The sequence below is a fragment of the Anopheles gambiae genome, chromosome 2 (genome assembly GCF_943734735.2).
Source record: "Anopheles gambiae chromosome 2, idAnoGambNW_F1_1, whole genome shotgun sequence".
In the NCBI taxonomy this organism is placed as follows: domain Eukaryota; kingdom Metazoa; phylum Arthropoda; class Insecta; order Diptera; family Culicidae; genus Anopheles; species Anopheles gambiae.
The window spans coordinates 66,792,640-66,820,208 of NC_064601.1; the positions used below are offsets into that span (position 1 = coordinate 66,792,640).

The 27,569-nt window shown below is 38.0% G+C and overlaps 1 protein-coding gene across 6 annotated transcripts in view; it reads left to right on the top strand.

The window, feature by feature from the left end:
• Nucleotides 1–27,569, top strand: part of LOC1278464 (uncharacterized) — a 42,184-nt gene that overhangs the window by 5,012 nt on the left and 9,603 nt on the right. The window contains exons 1-2 of one of the 6 annotated variants that reach the window (XM_061651160.1): nucleotides 7,490–8,077; nucleotides 8,188–8,265. Coding sequence is in view for 2 of the 6 variants with exons in the window: in XM_061651157.1 (XP_061507141.1) it covers nucleotides 1,359–1,577 (219 nt within the window). In the remaining 4 variants the exon portion in view is untranslated. Of the gene's footprint in view, nucleotides 1–1,358; nucleotides 1,578–7,489; nucleotides 8,078–8,110; nucleotides 8,266–22,784; nucleotides 22,872–27,569 lie in introns of those variants that run through there. The other 5 variants (XM_061651162.1, XM_061651163.1, XM_061651157.1 and 2 more) reach the window with 5 other exon arrangements.

A 27,569-nucleotide genomic window follows, 5' to 3' on the forward strand; every position in this document is an offset into this window, starting at 1 on the left:
CTAATATAAAGTTGCATTCACGAGAATATATCATACATGGAAATGTTGTAAAATTTTATTTTTGTACCATATAGTTTTTATTGTGAAGTACTCTTAAAACCGCCGTGGAATACTTTGTGTGACGCTGGTTTCGCATATAATATTACTTGATGACTTTATTCTTTTTTGTTGGGCACATAAAACGATATGGAAGATATCATTTACCGTGTAGACATCAACAGAGAATCAAACAAGTTATACAGGAAGGAAGTATGTGTTGCTACTTAATTCCGTTTCATGGTAAAGAGTTGGTTTTTCCTACACAACTGAGAAAGTATCAAGAAAGCTTACCGATACATATTTATACGGAAATATTAACAAGCAACAACACAATGATTTGCATTGCAATTACGGTGTTGGGATTAAATAATTTCTCAAAAAGAGGAGAAAAATTCAATACAGCTATTAAAAAACAAGCTGTTTCGAAAATCATTGACTTTGGAAATTATTAGTACAAGTTATGGATAGTATCATCATACAACAACAATATTACACAGCCAATTTTTTCAACCTGTTTCAGTAAAATTTTATACTGTAACTTTACTTTGCATTTCTTAGAGGAAAACTGTTTAGTGGATGCCTTTTAATATTACATATTTTACTCAAAAGCAGTAAACAATTTGACTTTTTTTAGGTAAGATTTCGTTTAGCAGAATTACTTTGAAAGAATTGGAAGCCACGATATGTAAAATTTCTGCAACAATTCACCAGGAAAGGAACCTAATAAAATCTCAAGAGGACCAAGCGCAGAGTGCTTACTTATTTATACAAAATTTAGTACAAAAACTGTACCAAACGATATAATACATAGATAATTATGAGCTGAAGAGAATGGTAATCTCTCTCGGCATTAATACAAATCGTTGTATGAAAGGAATATTTCGTTACTTGGTAATCCAACCCAAACAAACAATTATTTAACATTCAGTAATATCAAAATGGCTTTCCTATGATTTTATCTAGCTTGTTATACAAAAAAGCTCTTACCTTATAACACTAAATAACTGTTTGGATTAGTTAATGAAATACTGCAAAACAATAACATACCTTAGATATACATTGTTACGTGTAAATTTTAATTGCTATTTAACATTATTAAATAATGTAATTAATCACTCAGACTATACTATCTTAAACATGACGATAAAGCACCATTACTCAAAACCATTCAATAGTTGTCACAGTTATATATACATACAAACAACAACAAAAACACACATCAAAAGATTATTGAAAGATTGTTACATTAAATTTGCTCTAGATTATTTCATTTGGTTTGTTAAGTTATTGTTCACAATTCGCATTATTATCCTTTTCAGATCTCGCTTGGGTCCGCCGCCGAATGCAGAAGACAAAATAGCCTCAAACTATTTATACAATGAAGACTTTGACATCGACCTCAATCTTACAGATTTGGACGACCAATCGAGTATGTATGAATCTCAATACACATTCTGCACTTGCAGCTACTGTGAGGAGGAGTCCGATCGCAGCCCATTCAACAACGTTCCCGGCAACAGATTTTCCTTTTGTGAAAGGTATGCTAGTACTTGTACTTTGTAAAATATTCTCATTTTTTTACGTTACGCTATGTTATAGATTACACAGATATACTGTATTCTTCTACAGTTGTGTTCTATACATTCTATATCCTTTAAGTTTCGTTTTTGTTTGGTACACGTGGTTTATATCCAACCTTTTTAGTCACGGACCACTTAGCAATGCATACAGATTTTCCGCGGTCCACAACTATTGAGGACATGTATTTTGTAGACTTTGTTCAAACTGTATTTTTGTGAAATAAAAAGGACAATATGGATTGTAATTTCGAGGCATGGCAGGGCCGTTATTATGAACTAAACTGAATGAATTGTAATTTTGTAATAAATCAATTCTTTGGCGGATCACCGGTTTTTTTTTACTAAAAAAGCCGCTGGTGTATATGAATAGATATTTTTAGTTGAATGATGGTCGCAATAACTGTATGTTTAAAAAAAATCAAAACTGTCTAGTGGCATTTTGTAAGCCGCAATCCCAGTATTAAGTAGTTACAATTATCGATATGATCAAAACCAGTTGAATTTAAAAAAGTGCCTCACGAGCTTCTTTTGTCTACAAAGAGTACACCTTTCATGCAAATGATCTTTATCATACATAGGAACATAAATTAATGAATGGAAACATTAATGGACTTCACACATGCATTTTAAGTATATTGCCTGAGCAATAAATCCCACCTGCCCTAAAAAGCTGTTTTTTTTACTTCGACGTTGAATGTTTATTTTCTACGCTTAACCTTTTCGCAACATTGAAATTAAAGTCGTCAACTCGTACGACTTAACAACATGCCGGTTGTGGGTTCAAGTCCCCAAATAGACCGTGCTCCCATGCGTAGGACTGACTATCCTGCAATGGCAATCAATAAGTCACTGAAAGCCAAGCACTCTAGTTGTATAGGCAGACCTTGACCAAAAACGGGTCTTGTGCAGCGAATGTTTACCATCACAACAAGTGGCTCAATATGTCTGCAGCTTCCTAAATCTATGCACAATTGTACTACATTATTTCTATGTCGTTCAATTGTACTTGGTTTTAATCGATTTCAATCGATTTAAAGACCCAGTGGATTTGCGTCCGTGAATTATGGCTCCATGAGTTTTGCGTTTGTGAGTTCACGTCTGTGTATTTTGAGTCGCAATTTTACACAATGTCACAATTTTACTACAGGATTATACCACCAAATATGTTGTGGTCAAGTATTATGTGACCAAGCATTCTGCATTTTCCAAGGATATTGCAAGGATATGCGATTTTGCACCGCGTATCTTGGGGACTACCTCTACTTCAGTAACATATGAACATGTATATTTATACGAGACACTCTCCATAACAATAACGTATATGATCATTGCTAGAAATGCACATAAAAAACCGGGACCAATTACTCACAATAGCTCACTTTTGATACGGACAGCAAGAGGAGATTAGTATTTATACGCCTAGATGTATGCCATGTTAGGCGTAAGGCATAACTGGTACAATTTATGATTTGGAGCGGAGAATTTTTTCCTTGTTTTGCTTCAGACTTTTTTAAATAAGTCGTTAGTATTTATGCTATAGAGGGTACGCTGAAACAGGAATGTGACACATGTTTTGATAAATTTGTCAGGTTTTTAGTCGCTAGCGTGCCCTCGCGTCGCAGACAAAACAACAACTTGAACTTGAATGAATATTGTTCAATCTATGGCTGGACATTCATGTAAAAAAGGTCAATATTCCTCATGAAATATTAAGTGTTATGAGGTAATACGAAGATAATAAAGTAGAATACATACCAAACAAAGTGTGTCTTGTGTGTATTATTCGATAGCTGACAGAGCGCTGCCTGAGCTAAACCACCTAAATGTATGCAACCCGCATTGAGCGACAATGACGAGATTTTCAAATTGCTCATTGTCGTTTTGGTGTAAAATGAATATAACACTTTTATGCTAAATCACATTTATAAATCAACTTGGTTAGAAGGTAGGAATGACTTTTTCACTCCTAGCACATTTCACTAGTTGTTATTGCTGCTGTTTGTTTTATGTCTTTTCTTGCCTGCTGTCGTCCAACCGAAAATGTACTTCTAGCAATACGGACTTGAGTAGATATTATAAAATATTATTGAATTAAATATTATGTTACAAAACTTATTTTAATAGCTTTTATTTGTTATATGTGTGCTAAGTTTGTTTCTGATTTTACAGCGTCTGCCCAATACCTAATGCACAATAACAATGCTGAATGATAAACCCATCTATCATACCCATTACCTGTTGTTAGTTCAGTATTGATGCAATTGTGTTTATGTTTATTAATAAAACAAATACATTGAGGCATCCGATTTTAGTTTCGGCAATAAATAAATTTTGTAGATAGTTAGCGATGACCAGTACAAAGGCTATTTACTATTCCTAAAATCCAACACATTTCAATGTATTGGATAACCGGCCAATAATAATGTTTGAGTAAAATTGTGTAAAATAGAAAGCTCGTTGAGCAAGAATTTTTATCCTGGAGTTTTCTCTAGTCCAAGGTTTATTTTTTATTCAGGAGGAACAGTTTTGCTATGTAACTAATCCAAGGTTCCATTGTTGTTGATGTTATTTTATACTGTACTACAAAACAACGGAACAACTAGGTGAAAGATAACTCCATGAAATATTTCATGCTATATTTTCAGGGTGCTTTCTACCGCCTTTCTACGCCTTTGGCAAGGGTACATGGTATACTGCGTCTTTTAGGCAAACATTTTTGTTTCTGATAACAAACAATGTTAGGCTGGACATACACGAACCGAGATCGTAGCGGTACCGCGAAATTTGCGCTTTTAAAACAGTTGTAGAAAAGTTGGGCTTTCAAATCTTCCGCGCCTCCAATTGCGCCTTCTGTTTCGCAGTTTTTGCAGCAGCACGAACCGATTATTCTAACTTTTTCTGATTAATTTGTCTTTAAACTCGTGTCGAGAAAAGAGTTTTGTATTTTATTTTGCAAAAAATATCTGAAATAAATAATATGATTCGCAAATTGATAAAACAAATATTTCATCTTGGCACATTCAATCGTCACCAAACCTCGGAGGAGGCCGTACACGAACTTCGATTATCTCGCCTGTCTGTCACCCTGCAACCAGACATCCCGCCAAATAGCGTCGCGCCGTGAAGCCAAATTCAATAACATTTGATGATATTCGATGTCAGGTCCATACAAAACCAATCTGTTTCACGGCGAATACTTTCACGCCATGTGTGAGCGCTAGAAAAATGTGACATCGAATGTCATCGCACCATACAAGATAACAGCTGGGTACATACCAAGGTGTTATAAATGACAAGGTGAAGTTGTTCAGAGCAAAATGACATTTTTCGACTTGACATAACTGTTCCGGGGGCTCCGGTATAAAAATTGTGGAGGGCTGGTGCGAGGTAATGAAATTTGTATGCAGAGAGTGACAGATGTCTTCCACAATGTCGCCCAATAGAAGAGATAAAAATCAACCTTCTAAATACATTATCCTTGGTATATACACACATACGTGTAACCGTAGCAATAGACGGTTTGATATACAGGCGGTCCCCGAGATACACGGTTAATGGGGACCGAAAACGGCCGCAAAATACCGCGTATCTCGAATTTCCGCGTAAGTCGAATCTCGTGATTTCCAGCTAAAATATCACAAATTTTCGTGTAATTTTGCAAGTAGGGGGCGGTTTTAGTCACTTTATGAATTATTTGATATGATTCTGACTGAATATAACTGTTTTAAACCTTTTGAAATAGTTTTGAACATTCGATCAAAACGGAAATTATTTAGCAATTTGCAATTGATGTGTCAAATCAGTACAATTTGCTCAAAGAATTGTCAAATTTAGAAAACCGCGTATCTCCGAATACGCGTATAAGAGGTACCGTGTATCTCGGGGACCGCCTGTATTTATCTGTCAAAAAATATTTATATATCTCGGACATATAATCTTGAAAATTTATGCGCAATCTTGGCGCAATCTGAAAATGTATGGAAATGACGTTTATAGCTCAGGGTTGACTACGCGAAATGACATATGTTTTGATAAAACGAATATATGCGCAATTTGAGATTGCGCATCGTGTATTAATACGGTAATGTTTCAGTCATGTTGATTTTGGCTATTTTTTACGGTTGACGGCGTGAAATTGTCGCAATATGTCTAGTTGCACGGTCAGATTTTATTTGCACAGTACAACAGTACAAGTCATACGCGATTTTCACGGTACCGTGGAAATCTAGATATGTTTATTTTCAATCTTATGTTTTTGGCCAATAATGCCAAATAATGTTGGCCAAGGTGACATTTTTGTTATTGTCAGTTATAGCATAATCCGTATATTAGTTATAACTGTAACTGTAAATAGTATTAAGTGTCAATTGTAGTATGATAATTTTTTAAACATATTTTTCTGTTCTGTCTGTCTGTTTTTTTCTGTGAAATATTTTTTACAAAGGTATATTTCACAGCATTTGTTAACTTTTTTTAAGCCCTTCGAAAAAGGTTATATTAAAAAAATACAGATGCATATTTTATTACTCTTGTCTATTGAAATGTTCCCAATTATTGCAAAGGTTTAGAAAATGGGAAAAGAGCATAATTGATGAGTAATTATTAGACTGAATATATTTTGATCGGTTGACAGTCGTTCAAAAGGGCTGTGACTAAAGCTGCTTTAATCTTGTAGATAAGTTTAACCCAGGTAGAGGATACAAAATTGATTGGATTAAGTAAAAAACCTGCAACCGTTGTTTTTTGTTGATTTTTTTGGCATGATGATTATGCTGGTTATTAACGTGGGCAAATAACTGGTCATGTGTAAGTTATGACAGATATTTAAAATAAATTACATTTTTGCATAGTTATACTATTTACTTATTCAGATTATTTCCTTTGAGCTGCCAAGCTACCAAAGCAATCTGAATCTCGAGGCAATCCTTCAAAGAGTAGATACATTCCAACAATTTCTCAACGTTGATCTTAGATTTCAGGTTTGCGATTTAGGCAGGTTTTATTCATTTAAATAGCTAAATACTTACATTGCCGTACGGCCAGAACTAGCTCGAATATGCTGACGCAACTGACTAACGAATAGTTTAAAATCTGCTGATAACCATAACCGGTTCTATACTTATATTACTCTATCAGTTTTTATTCTATTAGTTTGTTTGCATTTCTACTAACGTTTAGACGTTACGAAAAATAACAATAATGAAAAGTAGATCATAGCATATAATTCAAAAAATTAGTAGAATTATCGTTGTCAATATTTGTTTCCGATACAATACAATACAATACAATACAATACAATACAATACAATACATAACTCGATACGAAAACTAAAATATTTGAAATACTTCTTGAAAACACCAAATTTGTTGATACTATTTTACGCATTTTTTCCGAAGAAAAAACTTCAGCATTTCTTCTTGCCCGGTTGCTAACTAATCGTTTCTCCTATATTGTGCAGCCAACACGCCTTGCTGCTCTTATTAGGCCGTCATTTCTCATTTTAGTGGCAACTAAAACCCCCGTTTGTTTGAACTCTCTTGCTTATTGAGCATCTAACTAAACGCTAAACCAAGAAGCCGAAATCTCTCTCCCTAATTGCTATATTCAAGCAGGAAACCATTCGAAGGAAAACGCAATCTTCCCCTTTGGTTACTCTCTTACAGTTTGGGCCGTTCTCTGGCTCTTTTAGTGTCTCTCTCTGTCTCTCTCTCTCTCTCTCTCTCTCTCTCTTCGTAGAAGTGGAAAATAGTCCAGTAGTACGGCAGATATGTAGTAATGAAGAGAGCCTGAGTGCGAGTTGGTTAGTTTGGTAGCTTGATTGAGCGAAGGTCGCTCGACCGTCAATATTGTTAGAGCAGTTCATTACGAAGTGTGTGCGCTTGGGTGCTGCAACCGTTATTACGGGTTCGTTGCTTGATGTAGAGTTGAAGTTTAAAAAAGGTGCTTTTCAAAAAATGTGTTTCTGAAGTGAATGAAATCAGCTGTAGTTTAATGCATTAAGTTTTAATTAATGCTTGACAAGAATATTCTGAAATGTACAAGCTAATAAGCAAATGATGTTACAAGTGATGGTAGTGTGTCGTTAACATGGTACACCAGAAGTGTAATGGAAATGCAACCAAAAACCACAAAATAGTAGTTTGTGCAAGAAATGGTACAACCGGTGCAATCAAACATAGCAGATGAAAATAAAACGCTGCATGTGCAAAATGTGGTTTAAAATAATCGAGGTACTCGATAAGATATAGGGAAGAAATGGTGTTACGACGATTGGCTATTGGTTGAAATAATACCTACCTGTATGGACGTTCAGTGTATGAAACAGTTATTGTTTTCGCGATTGTATGTGTCCCAATGAATGATTAAAGTTTGCTGTGGTTTCGAGGTTTGCTGTGTGCTTGGCACTGCCACGGAAAATATACGCTCCAAATCCTCGCAATAGTTTCGCGTTCATGCGGTCAGTTTACCGTTATTTTCAGTGTAGAAAAAAATCACATGTTTCGAATACACTAGTGACTACGATGATTTAGTAATTGACTATTTGTATGTTATTGTATCAAATTTCAGTACAATATCATAAACAGCAACAGCAAAAGTGCAGCAATAAAGCGACTGTCTTTATTATATATCAAACACAGGTACCAGGTAATTTGTTTTTCCATTGTAAAAAATATGTTTTACTTAAGAGAAATATTAATAATCAAATCCTATTTTTGATATAATTGGGTTATCTAATCTCAAGAACAATAATATTATTGTTTAATAATGATTTGTTTAAAATGAACGTAGTTACACAACCTGCAGATTTTGCAGGTTCAACTATTTTAATAGCATTTGAAGGAAAAAAACAAATTAGCAGAGAGTTTCATTAACTATTCTATATTTTGCGGCATGCCATAGTTATGAAGCACCGCAACGTGATAAATTCAGAAGCTAATTTAGCTATTTTTAATGCCATGATTAATTAACATTTTTCTCTGTGTCAACATTGCCGAAGTTTTCCATTTTCGGTTTGATGATGTCGTCTTCTTTTAACTACCAAAAAACTCTCATTATCAAAAGATTTTCTCTCATTTGATTTTTGCAAAAGCTTTTACTCTGAGTAGCTATTTTTCTATTTCTATTGCGCGTAGAGAAAAGTAGTGAAAAATTTGAAATGGTAATTTTGCGCAGTTATCGCTTTATAACGTAGCTGCTGCTTCCAACCTTTTTTGAGGCGATAGCACTAAGGTACTGCGTCTACTAGCTAAAGATGGGAAAAAAACTACCGGATATTTTATTACTCTGCTGTTTCGTTACACTAATCATAAGATTTTAATAATTCAGAACATTGTTGTGGCAGAGCGGCCCACTAATGTTGACCAATAAAGAGAAAATATCAGAATTGAATTGAGCTTTTGTGTGAATTATTCGGAATTTGTACTGGCAAAATTGCATGCGTATACTGAACTTTATTATACATGAAACCAATTAATTTAACAAAATATAAAATTTTAGTTACAATCATCAAGTAACGAACACACATTATTACATGGCTACAATACAATTGATTTTCATCAACAGAAAAATTATGAACCGGATGGTTTAATATAGACTATGTATTGATTGCATCAACGGTGTTTTATTTGAACTACCCTGGGGCATAAGCATAAATTAAAGCAAAAGAAAGCCAACACCACAACTCTACATGCGAGTAGAACAAATGTTTATCACGGACAAACAGAAAAACTGCCAAATACATCGTACCTTTCGTGTAAGAAAACACACCATACGATCGTGAATAAATAAAGCTCAAGGAGGTTTGTAATTTGCCCATGGTGCCATTTCAAACCTTCATGTGAGTTTCCACATTTTTTGGTAGCGCATCTCCTCTTGGCTTTACTTTGTATCTTCCTGCTTCTTTTTTTTCTGCTCACTGTCAAACCTTTGGCTGTCATGGTGCAATGAACGTTTCCGGCTCGTAAACTAACTGAACCGTAATGAAAATGCGCAAACTTTGACGCTAAAGACGAACACTTCGATTTGAAACGATGCTAGTGAGAGGTTTAATATTACCAGCCGTATAGTTTGATAATCGGTTGCTTTGCCTAGTAGACCGCGTCTAATATGAATACAGAGTAGCACAGTGAATTGATGAGCAATAAATGAATATCTTTTTATCACTCCATTATTACCTCGAAGCAATTTCCGTTTTCCTTGATATTATTTCGAGTTACTGTTGGTCGCGTACATCCATTGGGACACTTTGAGGCGTTGGACAGTGTCTTAGTTTTGGAAACGAACCAGTTTACTATCGAATTTTAAATCATTTTGCCTTTTACTAGAGCCGGAAGGATGAATAGCAGACGCCCTTGAACGTCTTTTGTAGCACAAGCAATCAATACACCATGAACTTGGAACTTATTAGTTATTTAAGGATACATTCAATAACATCTTAACTGCATACTTAACTAAATATAGATTAAATGTACTTTAGATATTTTCAATAAGCCACAAGTAGAAAATGTGTTTCACTGTGGAGATCAGTCATCATTTGATCGTTCATGCAAATTATTCCTGTAATTGCTTATCCCTGTATGCTTTGCCATGGGCATTTTTACCGTTGGCCTCTTTTCCGGCCGTAGTAGCAGCCGATATATTTTTTATTCATACGATTCGCGTCTTCAAACAGCTAAAATGCAAAAGCTGGGTTCAGTTATTTCGATTGCACCAGTATAATTGCTTTGAGTTATGCAAAGAAACAAGTGCGCTAAAATGTAGCTCCAAACTAAAAGGGGAAGTAGAAAATAGAGGAAACAAAAGGCAAAAATTGCTGATTTTTTTTTTCCTTCAACGTAGGTTTTCCTGCTTCCGTGAAAGTAAAGGTACCGTCTAGCATTGTTGTTAACTGAAGTAGCTGAAGCTCCCGTTTGAAATCCGAGCGCATCGCGTTGCGCGGCGCGCAGTCGAAATGCGGTGTGTAGTTAATTTTCAAACGCTAGTAGGAGTCATGATTTCCTCTGAGTTTTCCCTGGATACGTAGGCTTCTACAAACGCATTGATACGTTTGAGTGACTTCCTTCAAAATGGTATGGTTTTTTTTAGTTCGTAAGCAGTGCGTACAGTTCATTAATGCGCTTATGTTCATGTTGGCACTCTTTTCGTGTTGGCATAGGTGGTGTCGGCACTATTGAAACTGGAACGATTTGTGGCTTGCGGTTAAGTAGAGCGCAGGTGGTTCGAGTTGAACTCAGTTAAGGGTGTTTTCAACATATTTTTAAAATGGTTTTGTTACACGTTAACTAAGTAAGTAGTATGAACTACGTGCTGCTAAACTTGTAACATTACAGCAATATTCTACTTATACTTTATGTTTTTGGTTTGTATAAAGTATTGTGATAAATGATCTCAAATTATTTAATATTTTAACATAGTTTATAGTTCATAAAGTTGAGCGATATTAATTGATATCGGTTAAGCAATGTAAGTATAAATTAAGGCAATACAAAACACATTTGACAGTTGAGTTTTTCTTGTCAACAAATTGCTCAACAAACCCTTCTCGATGCTCTTGGAATATCCACTCTCCAATGCTTCCGTGTTGAATACGGCTGTCGTAAAAAATTTCTCTGATAATAGGAGCAAACGAACGGAAATGTTGAAACTGAGTTGAACATGTATACGGCGCTACGTGTACGTATAGTAGGATGAAACAAAAAAAATGTGTCGGTATGCTTACGTCGCCGAAAACTGGTGAAAGAACATGCAAAACAATTTACAAATTCATTAAACTTTCATGCGTGTTTTTTAAATTGTGTGTGTGTGTGTTGTTTCTTCCGGTTTTAAATGCTGCATATAGACCACGCTTTCAGGCAATACGTGTATTACTTTCATTCAAATTCATGCTTAATATGACTTCTCGTTGCCTACCTTCTTTCATGTCATTTAAAATAACTGAATCTTTTTTTTTACCAATACGCTCTACATTGGCAGCGATTTTGGGGTTGATGACTAAATGATCGCTGAGAACAGGATTTGCTCTTTTATGTCACTATCGAAAAGCAAATCCAGTTTCTGCTAAAACATGTCACTCAGGAACTTGTTTATATCAAAAAGTATCTCTCAACCTCCTCAGCCAGTGAAAGGTTTGACGATGTCTGGCGCGCGAATATGCAAACAAAAATCTATCATGTGCTTTTGATAGAAGTTGCTGAACCTTTTTGAAAGTTTTGTTGCACTTGTTTGGTGTTGCGGTGTAAGTAGACGATGGATCGGATTGGCATGAAATCTTTAACAGGTTGTTTTCTCTGTTTATGACAAATCGCTTATTAGGTATGGCTACTAAACGAAGCGCAACCAAAATTTAATCCACTGTGGCAGAAACGCGGTTGAGATGTCATTTGCTACACATTCACCTATTAGTGAAGTAATTGGATTCAACACTTAGATGTCGAGGGTTTGTTGGACGAACTATGAAAAAATATTATTCAAGTATGAATAACTCAACAAAGCAAAGTTAGCGCTTGTTACAATTTTTAGTAAGGAGAATAATTTCCTTACCATTGGTATCGCACGTTTACATTTATGAATGTTGTACAACCTGTACACAAAAATTAAGAAAAACGACATCATCGAGGCAACAAAAACAGATGCCAGATTGCTAGGTTGCAGCAAGTAAATGAATCGATGAAGCATAGCAGGGCAAGGAAGGAGAATAACAAACAGCAACGCGGTACTGTCGGTTTCAGGCCTGATCAAGAAAGCTTTCCGCATCTGGGTGAAGTATGTAAGGTCCGTTATGTTTGAAATCGCTTTTGAGCAAGAAAATATGGAAACATAGCATATCAACTGCTCGCATCCAGCATACCAGTCAGTGCCTATCTCACATGTACGGTGGCGATCGAAGATCGTGTAAGTTTCTGCCCCCGACTTTGTGATCTCAGTTTTAGAGCAAAGAATCGAAATGCTCATTACATCAATGTTTTAAAATGTTTTCACGCTGATTTTTATATTTGATTTTTAATTCTGAATTTGATTTAAGTTTAATTCTTTAATCCTTTGTTATTATACGAAAGACGAATATTATCTAAAGAAGTTGTACATGTTTTTGTAAATCCAATATTTCTCAAAATGTTATTTAAACATTGTTAAGAATGCTTGGTATCATGGCCGCTGACAGCCACCGAGTGACGCAACCTGCGCGCTGACAGATTACCGCGTTTTTGAACTGTCAAACCACAAGCCGAAGCGTTGTGTGAGTGTGTGTTCGCTAGGAGATCGAGAACAGAGCACATGCAGAAAGTTGATCGCAAATAAAACATCGTAAAAAACCCACAGAACAGTGCCGCATTAGAGTTGGAATCATTTCGCTTATTTCAATTAACATTTTGGTCCTTCAAATCCGGATATCGTTTGAAAATCGTGATCTATGGTGATCTTTCGTGAACATTCGTACGCCTTTGTGAACAGTCGAGCATTATCGTATGCGTTGTTCATAGGTGTTCCTTTCGTTGTATGCGCCTTGTTCGTGTGGAGTTTTATCTTGTTGTTATTATCTATGGTGATAATTTGAAGACAGTTCCTGTTAGAGGATACTTTGTTGAATATCATACAATTGAGTGTGATATTGTGCAAATTCAGCTTACTATCGGGTATGCTGTATTAGACGCGGACAATTTTTAGGAAAAGATACATTGGTGTGCGTGTACGTGTCGTCAGGCTGTACCTGTTTGGAAGTGTTGGTGAGATCGCTTCGCAGCCATTTTGAAGAGCAGCATCGTAAAAAGTATTGTCGGCGCAAATAGCTCAACAAAATGTCGGTCAGGAGAAGTGATGTGCACAAAACGCCAGCGGAATCCGAGGAATGGAAAATTGCACCCATTGACATGGAAGAAGCTGGACCGTCATCGGAAATCCCTGCGGGTTTGGATGAAGCAAAGGAAGTGCATCGGCCTATTGATAAGAACCAATGTATACGCAAGCATTTTCTTAACAAATTACAGCGAATCGAAGAAGCATTGAGTGGTACATCGTTGGGTGACACGACGTTTCTGAAGGGATGTGCAAATCGGCTTACCTCACTGGCGTCGGAGTATGAAAAATGGCATCAAACCGTCTTGGAAACGGCCGATATGGAGAATTTTGAGGACGGTGAGGAGGAATATGCACGATTCGAAAAACGTCACTTCAACTTATTGCTACGGATTGAACGTGGTATGTCGATCACTACAAATGTTTCGCAATCTCGTGTAAAGCTTCCCGAATTACGGCTGCCAACGTTTGATGGCTCTCTCGAAGCTTGGCTGCCTTTTCGCGATTCTTTTAGTAGCCTGATTGATGCTAATGCAAGCCTGTCAGACGTGGACAAATTGCGGTATTTGAAGGGAGCATTGACAAAGGACGCAAATAAGCTAATTGCGGACATTGAGATTACTTCGGCTAATTACATAGTGGCATGGGAGCTTCTTAAGGCTCGTTATGAAAACAAAAAGCTAGCGGTGAAGCGACATATTGATGCTTTGTTTTTGATACCGGTAATGAAGAAGGATTCGTACGAGTCGCTCATTCATATTCTAGATAGTTTCGAGAGAAGCGTCAACATAACGAAGCAGCTTGGTGTGGCAACAGAGGGTTGGAGTGTGCTTCTGGCGCACATGCTACATTCTCGGCTTGATTCGGCTACTCAAATGCATTGGGAGGCTCACCATCGCAGCACTGACGTTCCAGAGTACCATGAACTTCTAACGTTCTTGAAGAGTCATGCGTTAGTGTTGCAGGCAATGCTGTCTCCAGGCCAAAAGAAAGAACAATATACATCGTCGTGGAAGCAGCGATCGAAGAGTGAGGTGCACGTGGTAAATTCTTCTATGGAGATATGCTCGTTTTGTAAAAAAGGTTCACATTCGCCCTTTAAGTGTGACATGTTTAGTGGCTGGACAGTACAAGAGCGCTATGACAAGGTCAAAGAAAAGAAGCTTTGTATCAACTGTTTGTTGCCTGGGCATATTATGAAGAACTGTTCATCTAGTGTATGCCGAGTTTGCAACAAAAAACATCACACTATGTTGCACAAACCAGTACAAACCTGTAATTCAGCTGAAGCATCTCCTAATGACCAGGAGATAGTGACGCAACCGGATCCACCTGCGGATCAGAACGTGGTCACATACTGTGGCAATGCTTTGCTGACAAATTCGATAGAAACACCATCTACTATCCTATTACCCACAGCTTTGGTGAAAATAGAGTTACCAGACGGATCGTTGCATTGGGCACGAGCTCTTTTAGATGGAGGATCGCAGATTAATCTTGTAACTGAGCGTTTGTGTCAGCGATTGCAGGTCATTAAAAAGAGAGAGAACCATCCAATTGGCGGAGTTGGACAAAGCAAGCATGTATCATCGCACTCGACACAGCTTACCATAAAATCTCATTGCACTAGCTTCAAGGCAAATTGGAAATTTCATGTAATGCGTTACATTACTTGGAATTTACCTGCAGAGAAAGTGAACAAAACACGTTACTGCATTCCCAACACTTGTACTCTAGCAGATCCCAAATTCTATGAACCATCATCCATCGATTTATTGATCGGCAGAGAGAGCTATGATGAGCTGATGCTAGAAGGTATTCTTAAACTGGTACCCGAGAAAGTAATGCTACAGAACACCGAGTTAGGCTGGATCGTTTCTGGCAGGGTTGAGCTCGAACGTCGTCCTACATCCTCTATAGTAAATCTGGTATGTACTAATCAAGACCTAGAAAATCAACTAACTAAATTTTGGGAAATCGAATCTTGTTATACAAATAGCACCATGTCTATTGAAGAAACATCATGTGAGAAGGTTTTCTCTGAAACAACCACGCGTGATGATCAAGGAAGGTTTATTGTAACGCTTCCTACGAAAAAGGATATCGTTCCACAACTCGGAAACTCGTTTGAAATCGCCAAACGTAGATTGAACTCGCTAAATCGTCGTCTTGCATCGAACAAAGACCTTAAGGCTGCTTATATAGCCTTTTTGGAGGAATATGTTCAATTGGGACATATGGAAGAAATCACGGAACAACATACGAACATTGACACACCCATTTATTACTTACCGCATCACTGTATTTTACGCCCTGACAGTTTAACTACAAAGCTTAGAGTCGTGTTCGATGCGTCTTGTGCTACCGACTCCGGCCTCTCGTTGAATGATGCGTTAATGGTGGGTCCAGTTGTTCAGGATGATTTGGTCGCAATTATGATTCGTTTTCGTCTGCCCAAATTTGCAATCGTAGCGGACATCGAAAAGATGTACCGACAAGTATGGATTAAAAAAGAGGATCGCTCGTTACAAAGAATCCTTTGGCAGAATTGTCCCGAAGATAAGCTTCGAATATATGAGCTAAAAACAATTACGTATGGCACTGCATCTGCTCCTTACTTAGCAACCAAATGTTTGCAAATGCTTTCCGTTCATGGAACTTCTACTCATCCGGAAGCCTCTAGAGTACTGGCAAATGAATTTTATATGGACGACTTGCTTACCGGAGTAGAAACTCAAGCAGAAGGAGAAGAATTATGCCATCAACTAACTGACTTGTTGTCGAGTGCTGGTTTTACTTTGAGAAAATGGGCGTCTAACTCTTCCCAAATTCTGCAAAGTATTCCCGTAGACCAACGCGATACTTCTGGATTGTGCAGCCTTGACATAAATAGTTCCATTAAGACATTGGGTCTTAAATGGATCCCAGCGACCGATGAGTTGGGATTCTGCGTACCGATTTGGGCAGAAGATGAACAAATAACAAAGCGGATCGCCTTATCAGATGCATCGCGTCTATACGATCCATTGGGACTCATAGGTCCAACAATAATGATAGCCAAATGCTTTATGCAAAATCTTTGGGCACAACAAAAGGCATGGGATGAGCCGCTAGAAAAAGAATTGCATAAACAATGGAATCAGTTTCGCCAACAGCTCTCAATTGTGAAAGACATGCGTATCCCACGTAGAGTGGTAGGAAGTACCCATCGCATCGAAATCCATGGTTTTAGTGATGCGTCTATGAAGGCTTATGGAGCCTGTTTATATATGAAATCGGTCTCTGAGAATGGAAAAGTTTCTGTTAACCTTTTGTGCTCTAAATCCAGAGTTGCTCCACTCGCAAATAGCAAACGACAGAAGAACGTCACTTTACCTCGGCTGGAATTATCTGCAGCTTTATTGTTATGTCATCTCTGGCAAAAGGTTAAAGATAGTCTTAAACACGAGTATTCGTGTTTCTACTGGGTGGATTCGACCATCGTGCTTCACTGGATAAACAGTAGCCCGTCACGCTGGAAGCCATTTGTTGCTAATCGGGTGTCTGAAATCCAGCATCTGACGGAACCTAGACATTGGAATCATGTTCCTGGGGATCAAAATCCAGCTGATATCATCTCTAGAGGAATGATGCCGAGTCAATTGCAAGAATCATGCCTATGGTGGCATGGACCAGAGTGGTTAAGCCAACCATCCAATACTTGGAAGCTACATCATCCAATACTCGATTGCCCACCCTCTGAGTTTGAAGAACGGAAGACTGTTCTGATCATTAACAAACAGTCTAATATTCATCATCCAATATTTAGCTTAAAATCGACATTCTCCGGACTCGTTAGACTGATGGCATATATGCAACGGTTTAGCTACAACTGTAAACCTGTTAATAGAAACAATCGTCGTCAAGGCTACCTTCAAACATTTGAACTACATGCAGCAAGAGAGAATTTGGTACGCATTGCACAGAATGAATCTTTTGCTGATGATATTCGGTCTCTCGAAACTGCTGGAGAAGTCAAAACATCGTCATCTTTAAGATCATTGACACCAATGCTTGTTAACGGTGTACTACGCATTGGGGGACGTCTTCGAAATGCTCCTGTTGCTTACGATCGGAAACACCCAATGATACTGCCCTACAAACATCCATTGACACGTCTTGTCATGGATTTCTATCATCTTAAAACCTTACATGCCGGACAACAACTGTTGATTGCTTCTGTTCGAGAGAAATACTGGCCTTTACGCGTTCGAAACCTTGCTCGGCAAGTAGTACACGAGTGTATTCAGTGCTTCCGTTGTAAACCATCGACAATGGAACAGATAATGGGAGATTTACCCGCAGAACGAGTTACTCCAACTTTTCCGTTCCTGAACACTGGTGTCGATTTCTGTGGACCGCTGTTTTATCGTTCGGCGTCCAGGAAATCTGCTCCGGTGAAGTGCTACGTTGCAGTATTTGTGTGCCTGGCCACGAAGGCTATCCATCTAGAATTGGTAGCTGATTTGTCGTCGGATGCGTTCATATCAACACTGAAACGATTTGTCGCTCGTCGGGGAAAACCATCTCTTCTTCAGTGTGATAACGCTAAAAATTTTCGTGGAGCGGAACGAAAATTGAAAGTGTTTCATCAACAACTGCAGCAACAACAATTTCAACAATCAATTTCGTCGTATTGCGGTCCAGAAGGTATAGAGTTTCGTTTTATCCCTCCTAGGTCTCCCCACTTTGGTGGAATCTGGGAGGCCGCCGTCAAGTCTTTTAAGCATCATTTTAGAGCTACTATTGGAACTTCGATCCTGCGTCGAGACGACTTAGAGACGATCATCGCCCAGGTGGAAAGCTGCTTGAATTCGCGTCCTTTGACCCCCATCAGCACTGAACCCGAGGATTTGGAGGTGCTTACTCCAGGACATTTCCTGATCCATCGTCCTCTGGTTGCTGTTCCTGAACCTTCATACGAGGAAGTGCCATCTAATCGCCTGGATAGATATCAACAGAATCAGGAATTCGTGAGACGCATTTGGAACCGATGGAGTACAGACTACCTGTCTGGCTTGCAGCCCCGCACGAAGTGGACGAAACAACGGGACAACATTCATATCGGAACTCTTGTGTTGATGAAGGAAGACAACTTGCCACCGTTGAAATGGAGTTATGGACGAGTAACTCAAATCTACCGAGGAGACGACGGCAACATCCGCGTGGTCACGGTGAAGACAAAGGACGGCGAATACAAACGAGCAATTACGAAGATCTGCGTTTTGCCCATCCATTCCAACACGGAATAAGTGGTGGAAATTTCAATTTCCACGGGGGCCGGCTATGTTAAGAATGCTTGGTATCATGGCCGCTGACAGCCACCGAGTGACGCAACCTGCGCGCTGACAGATTACCGCGTTTTTGAACTGTCAAACCACAAGCCGAAGCGTTGTGTGAGTGTGTGTTCGCTAGGAGATCGAGAACAGAGCACATGCAGAAAGTTGATCGCAAATAAAACATCGTAAAAAACCCACAGAACAGTGCCGCATTAGAGTTGGAATCATTTCGCTTATTTCAATTAACAAACATCTTAAAAAAAGAAAATCAACCAAACAAATTCATGTAAATTAGCACAATAGACACAGGGTGAACCGTCATGGTCATGATCTGGTACATGTACGTGAAAATACACCTAACTTTAACCAGTAGTTTTGTTTGTTCTGATTGGATAGAAGTCATCCCGTTGGCCTGTGTTGCTTTACCTCTCATATATTAGTGCGATTCCTTTTCTTAACAGCTGGCTGAGGAACTGGCAGCGAACCGTGACAACTTCATTAAGCGTGAGACCATACATTATTAAACAACTTTTTGCACGGGTACGGGCTCATTAATCCCGAGTTCATGCGAACTCCATATCAGAAAGAAAGACTTCTTCTTTAAAGTTCTGGCGAGATTGGGATAGACTCCAATAGTGATAAACAGAATAACAATAGTGTGAAAAGAATATTCAAATCTACGCTCCTGGGAACTTGGGAAACAATATAAATAGTACCAACATACTACCATCATAATGACTATGCGACCAACCACCGTGCACATTTCGAAGCATGCGCTATTTTTTTTCTTATCAAAATCATACATTAAGTTGTCTCAGGGCATTTTTTCTTCATGCCATTCTGTATTTGGCAAAAAGCTTTTCCTTACGAATACAATTCGCTTTTCCAAAAAAAATTGTTTGTTTTTCTTGCATGCTTTCTCATACAGCAACACCCTTAAGAATTTACCGCTTTTAGTTTGCGATACAAGTGTATCGGGAAATTTTCGTTTTATTTCAGTGCCAACAACAAAATATAATGGTTTGGGTAACCACTAGTCACGCTAAGAAATCTTTCGGTTGAAGAAGCACAGAGTATTTCAATAAGGCATCGTTGTGTGTAGTAATGACCCCAGGGTCTTTAGTGACCGGTGCCAGAGATGCTGGCGAGACAATATAAATGTATTAATTAAAGCATGTTAATTGTATCCACGTACTGTCAGTGGCATGATTTTTATATATAATTGACGCCTTAAATACATATGTTTCGAATCAAACCTGTAGCTTGTGCTTTCCATGTTTTTATCATCATTTGTTGCTTTCTCATTGCATGTACTTTGCATAGTGCAAAGAAAGAAAGTGATATGTTTCCTAGTATAAATTGCTTGGAAACAATTGCAACTCACTTTTTTTATGCGTTTTATCAACATTCACAACATAAATACCGTTACCGTCCATATAGCGCAGAGCGAGCATAATCGAAGTGAGAATCAAGTCGACTACTCATTAGTCACAATAATCAAGTCTCTAACCTTTTCCAAAGCAATACCGACTGCAGAGCAATGCGCCATACAACGCGAGGGTAATATGCATAAACACATTTTTCCCTATCTCATTCATCATTCCCTGATCATGTTTAACATTTCTCAGCTTTACCAGAATGTATACCAGCTTGCAGTGAAAGCTTTGCGAATGAAAATAGACCCGCGTACAATATGCGCATATACATGCGCTGGAAAAGCTAGCGATTTTGATGAGTTATAGGTGTTTTTTTATTTACCAATTCAAATGCATTCATAATACTATTTACCAAATAGTGCTTTTGCTTGTTTTTAAATCATTTAGTAAATGAAACTGTATACATGCATGAAGATAAATAAATTAAATATATTAAAAACATATATTGACTACAAATAAAATTCACGTTTTCAACATGCTATCAACCAATTAAAATATAAAGCATCGATAATACTATTCATAGCGCAAATGGTTAGAGGAATCCTTACCACATAGTTTTAGTAAACATTAATAAAACAAAAACGTATCATGGAGGATGAAGACATACTTAATAATTCCGATAATATACATATCTTTCGAATTTAATTTAACGTTCGCTTACTTGTGAATTACACATATGCCATCATTTAAGCATGAATATGCTCAAAAAGTATGCATAACGAGAGTTTTACTTGTTGGAATTATTTCGGCAGACAGACATATTATTTAACATTGCTCAAAATGGGTGCCTTTTCGTCGCTAACGCATGAAGGTCACGCACACCAATAGCAAAGAGAGGAAAACGGCGGCACCGAACTGCTTCACAAAGCCGATAAAAACCGTTTCATAAATTCAGAAGTACAATGAAAAAAAATTAAAAAAAGCAAAAAAAAACTCCTTTCTCGATAATCTCTCTTCAAAGACGATCGTTCGCTAATGGGCCGAAAAGACCTTATTAGGCGAGCTGCGAATATTTTTTGCTCCACGATTTTATGCAGGGGATCCGCCCGACATAGGTGTGCCACAAATTGTTTGCAGGCGAGAAAAAAAGAGGCGATAATGTGTTTCGTCTCAACGATACCTTTTGTTTCTATCTTCACACAATGGTGAGCACAATAAGTACTCTATTCGACAATAACAGGCTGACGATATTTTGGCAGAGGTTGAGCTGGAAGTGCGGTACTGATGTGCGTCACTGCATGTTCGTTTTGAGTTGTCGATGAAACGTACATTTTCAGCAGTGCGATGGTTGTAGGTGTATGGGTGTTCGTGTGCTTAGAGCGTTCATTAACATTGGACGCATTTTACCCTGTTTTTTGTAAGTGAATGATAATGAGCAGGTTCAATGAATGTTGCAACTCGGTGGAATTTATATTTTTGCATAAGTGAAATGACACTCGCACAATAACTGAGCTGTAACCAAAAAAAATCTTTTTCTCTAGCTTATATACAGCTTGTTTGATTCAAGTTGTAAAATCATTTTGTTCCTTGGCGTTTGTTAATTTTTCACTCGTATGCACGCCAAAAGTTGTTAAAGCTTTAAATGCGATGGTCGAGTTTGTGTTAACTCTGATAGATAACATCGAAGAAGGAGATGCTGCTCATCAGTTTAGTTGAAAATAAGACATAATTTGATTATGAATTACCATAAATAAATGTCTTACATAATAACGTAAAGTACAAGCAACTGCTTCACTGCTGCTAAAGTAATTTGATAAATATATTGCTCTTCGCCATTCTCTAATATTATTTAATGGCACTTGCAACACAGCACATACACAATACTATTCCTCATTAAATATTGAAACAGACGGACATTGAACCTTTTTAAGACTTTCAAAAAACTAATGGCCCAAAGCAACGATTGATCCTCGTTTCCGTAACAACGCCCACACTCGACATCGATTCGTACGCTGGTCCGCGATCCACGCCGATGTACGTTTATCACACTTGAAGCTACAGTGAGCTTGGGGGTATGTTGCGTTGATTAGAGAAATTGTATCTTCGGAGTGGAGATCAATACACTGCACCATGTTCCCCAGAGCGGGCTGATCTGTCGGACGGATGTTCCGCCTGCCTACAAGTGACGCGAAGAGTTCAGTTCACTTTTGGTTTCGAATAGGATAACATGCCTGGAACGTATTGTGTTCATTGTTACGCGCAGTCCTGACAGTTGTTTCGAAGTTGTTGACACTAGTGCGGGGCATTTGTGCTGATAAAGCATGTTGAACCAAGTAGTTGCAACTCAGCCAATCATACAGTGACGAAGCAGTACGGTGTCCTTGGGTACTCGCTACCGAGGGGGAGAAGCTTTAGAAGGAGTAAAATGTTCCAGTGCGTTTGTAGTGAAGGGGCTTCGTGTTTATGAAAAACATCTCACCATGGTTGGACAACGTTTTAGCAGTGCGGCCACAATGCGTGTAATTTTGTTGAACGCGAAATCGATAGAAACATTCGTAAAAGTTTCACTAATGCGCGCATCGATACGCACCAAACGAAGTGGAACGGCGTAATAGTGAAACATAGCCGGTGAAGAGAAATCTGTGGCAAAGTTTGAAATTACAGTGAGATACAATATGATGAAGCAGCGTCAAAAAAACCTTACTTCGGCCACCGATCTGGAGTTGAACGTAAATTCTCCAATTTATAGAGATTTTTTGATGGGCAGGTAATACGATTAACGCCTTAAGTGTAATATATTAATATAGTAAACAATTATTGATAGTGAGCGTTCATTGTTGTTCTTCTCAGTTCAATTTTTCTCTTAAATTGGAGTAAGTTCAAAGCACAACGCACCTGGCTTTGTAACAACCAACTCAATATATTGACTCGATCAAGTGTTTTTGAGTCATGTTTAGGTCATGTTCAGATGTTATAACTGAACAAATCAAGATGCATTGTTGACTCTTTACTCTCTTTCCATGAGAGTTATTCTTGGAGGTCTTATTGACAAAGCTTACTGGCAATTAGGTTTTATTTGTTATTTGATATAGTATGAATACCAGGGACTAGAAAAGGGCCAGATTGAACTAATTTTTAAGACTGAGGCAGATTTTGAAAAAGGTGACAAAAAGCATGACTAAACCATTTCTATTAAACATTACATTACAATTATGTTTGTGATTGAGTGCAACTGTCAGCCGGTGTGTTTTCATTTTTAATGATTGGTTATGTTACAATCGCAGTTTCTGATATAATCTTGAAAGAGATGAATGTAGTCGCAAGACTCAAAATCTCTATAAACAAATCTTACTACTTCTGATATAATCGCATTTAATCGATTTTATATTCTACAGCGCTCTACAGCGCGCCACTAGTTGGCGATATGTAAATACGCACAGCAGGATGATATTTTGCTATGTGTTGGAATTGAACAATTAAATGTTCTGTATTTTACTTCAACACATTGTTTTATGTATATATGCAAAGCACACATTGCACACATACAGAGTCGAACGAGATCCTAAGAGGTCAAAACATCTTTACATACTTAAACAACAACAACAATACACACATTCCGCACATTCCACAAATAAATAAATACAATAACAATGGTTCAACTTGAATTGACAAATTTAGGAACTCACAGGTTACTTGGTAAAACTTGGTAACACTTTCTAAACTTTCAGTCAATAATCAGTCAGCCTCATAAACAATGAGTACATATTATTTGTAAATGATTACTTTATAGGTAACAATTTGTAACAGCGAGGCGAAATTAAATGCCAAGTCCTGCTTACTCTAATGCGCAGGTATTACGCAAATAATTTGAATAAATAGGATCAATATACAAAACTTTAAATCAACCAATTTGAGTATAATGTCAAATGCATATCTTCTGTCATGCTGTTACATCGGTTCTGTTTGCATTCTGTTTTGTTGATTGACTCATTCTACAGCACCAATCGATACAATTATTTACAAATAATCAAATGAGTAATGTAGCCAACATGTCCACATAAGAAATGAAACAAAAACGTTTCACAATATGCAACATTCAAAATATAGTGCAGCAATGCAGACAGTAAAACCAATTCATTGCTTCACCTTCTTCGTACCGATGTAATGTAATTTACATGTACCTCACGTAACGCATGATAATCTGACATCCCGTCATTCTTAAGTCTTATGATCTAACGGTTGACGCTCGAGTTAAATTATGCATGTTGATGTAGTTATCGTTTCCTGTTTCCTGCTATACTTTATGCGTGCATCAAAGCTTCTGCATAATTTTTATTACTCTTAAGTTGCGGGAGTTCAAGAACATTGTCCGGTTATTAAAATATGTTTAACCAAATATGGTATCAACAGATGTATAGGAAGCAAAACGCAATTGTTTAACTAACTTCTCAGTGATTAAAAAAAAGGAAACGCACCACAATTACATTACATTATTATTCTCTCAACGTTTTCATCTACGTTTCTATAAGCCCCATATTTTCAGTTATGATGAATATTGTGCAAGGCATTCACGCATTTATTGATCTCTTTAATGATTTTAAACGAAAGTTGTTTCATTGTACAATTTTCTTCATCTCGCATACTTGATAAGCGTGTGAAGAGGAAATTGGCGACCAATTAAGCAGTCGTACAACGGGACATTCTACGAGCCTATGGGCGAAACGCTTGGTTCACCCTCTTATGCAAGTGTGGCATCGTTGTGCGGCCGATTCTTGCTGGCCCATGGGTATACCTGCCGTCTTTCTCTTCGAGAAATCGGAGAGTAGAAGAAATTCCTAACAATTCCGAACCGGTCACCAACACAAGGGGAGGATCGCTGAAAAGCTAACGGTTCTTAATGCTACGAGAGATATGTTTTGTTTTGTTGCTCTCGCGCTTACACGAAAGTATGTCGCGTCGTATGTTATGTAGCTGTTTAGCGTAATCATGCATTAGGAGAGGCACAGTGAGATGGATCTGTTGTTCTTTCACCCTGGCTGTTGAACCACATTGTTACGGAATAAGCACGACCAACAGGACGATCATCAATTTACAAATTTAATTCCCGCATTCATTGATTGGTGGCGAGTTAGGGGGGCACAGGTTTGGAGCTAAATTTGGCCCACCTACTGCTGGCAAAGCATACATGTTGAGATTAAAAATAAATCGAAAAAACACCTCCCTATTCAAAGAACCTGCTCTCAACCGGTATCTGTGCTGTGGTATGACGAGAGACCGGAGAATTTGCTCCACTTATGCTAGCGTCCTACTGAACGGACAGGCTCAGACATGAACGCCAAATGCCAATACGCCTGGTGTTCTGGCAATCTCATCCACTGAAATAAAACAGAAACGGTACGTCTGTTCGAAAGAGGCCAGCCGACATATAATGCTGTAGCAAACAAGTTCGGTTGCGATGGTTCGATTAATTTTCTCGCGATCATTGTGACTGTCCATCGTCGTTTTGGCCTGAGCTGCCACACTACTGCAGTCTCCCTAATGTATAGCACTGCGCCTAGTGTCAAGCTTTGCGACCAAAACCAAACGATTTTCACCATGCACATTGATGGACAAGAAAGTTACAAAAACAATTCCCATGAACTTGGCCATCACTTCGCCCCAACGTAGTAGTGACCAATTAGGTTTCGTTCGTTTATGTTTGCGCGCTACAGCGCAGCGTACTCGTTTTTTTCTCATTCGACTCGGTACCGTCGTTGAATTCACTTTTAGTATGATTTTCCATTCTGTGCAGCATTCGGTAAACATGCAAAACAGCTGTTTGTTACTGTCAAGATAATCACTAACGATTATGGTAAATTGGTTGGTCTAGGTTAAATGCTGCTCTATGTTTTTGGTGTTAAGCGTTCAACTGTAATTACACCGGAACAAGCGAATGCATGGGTTCAGGAATGAGGTTCAAAGAAACATTTTCCAAACAAGTGGGAAGTTTTGTCAGTTTTAGCAAATGTTGTGCGCAATATTTTTTACTTTTTTTTTTAAATATCTGTGCTTGAACTTAACTACCCAGTTATACAGCTAAACGGTTGCAGTTCAATGTGTGAGTCTTGATATTCGGTGCATCATAAGTAAGTAACGAAAAACAACACAAAATTTGCATCCTGTTCCGGAATTGCATGGCATCGCGTTCACGGTAACAATTTTTGTAACCAAATTACCTGAGCTTGACACATGCCACTAGTTTACGATCTAAAAGGCATCGTTAGGCACATGTAATTTGAAATACCCCATTTCTGTCATAAAAAGTGTTAACTTCTTTATTTGTATGACCATTACCGTGGTTATTGTTGTTTCTACGATGACAAGATAGCATCTCTCATAGAAGGTGAGTAGGATTTGTTAGGTCAGGTGGAAGAAACGCGCCACAAAGCAGACAAATGAAGAAGAGCCTCTTCAAAGGTGTCTGTCGGTGAGGCACAAACCAGTACAGTAGAGTAATTATTAGATTCATAATCAAGCTAACGGTTCCGGCCGACAAAGCATCGCAGTATAGCAACATGTTGCACATTCGTTATGTCTTGTGGCCTTAAACAGTGTTTAACAGCGGTGCTCATTACAAATCCTAGCACCAACACGGGTGCTTCATTAAGATAAGCATAGAGGATTTGATCATAGGATAGGAGAAAATGCTTATGCTTTGAGCGTATAAGATACATGTTGCCACCAGTATTGTTCTTATGGAAATTTAAGCCATATGCAGGTGTCGACTATATAAGATATTGTCATTTTTTGTTTATTTTTTGTTCAGTTTGCTGAAATTGGTAAAACACTTCTATGTATGCAATATTGTGATGCGAAATTTAATTAAATCAAGAAGCGCATTAGCGAGCAGGAAGGAAATTCAAAATATAATTAATATTATATCAACACATCAACTTGTGAAGCCGGAATCGAGTTACGGCAAGGCTTTTACTTACCACAGCCGTTGCCATTGGTGGCTATATTAAAGCTCTCCAGATTGAGTATGTCATAACACGGATTTTGCATCTTCCCAACTTGATTGTAATACGATTCAACCAAATTGATAGTGCGCGTGCGGGCTGTACATTTGATACCAGATCGATCTCCTATGTAATGCTTTCGATAATAGCAAATTGGTTTCAGTAGCTTCCAGGCGCTCCGCTCCATACATAGAAATGTACCGAAGGCTATCCAATATGCATAATCGCAATTACTGTCGAAATTCATGCAAAATTTCTCTTCGCTAATGCAATGTAGTGTTAACCGCAGCATGGTATTATACATACAGTGGTGCTGCGTTTGGAAGACGGCGATAGATTGGGCGTTTTTTTCTTCTTCTGCTTCTTTCCTTTTCGTCGTATACACGCACCACTCCAGCGAAACGCGCAAGGGGCGAATTTTGAAACATTATCTCCAAAGAGAAAGGTGAAAATTAATTATTTCTGAT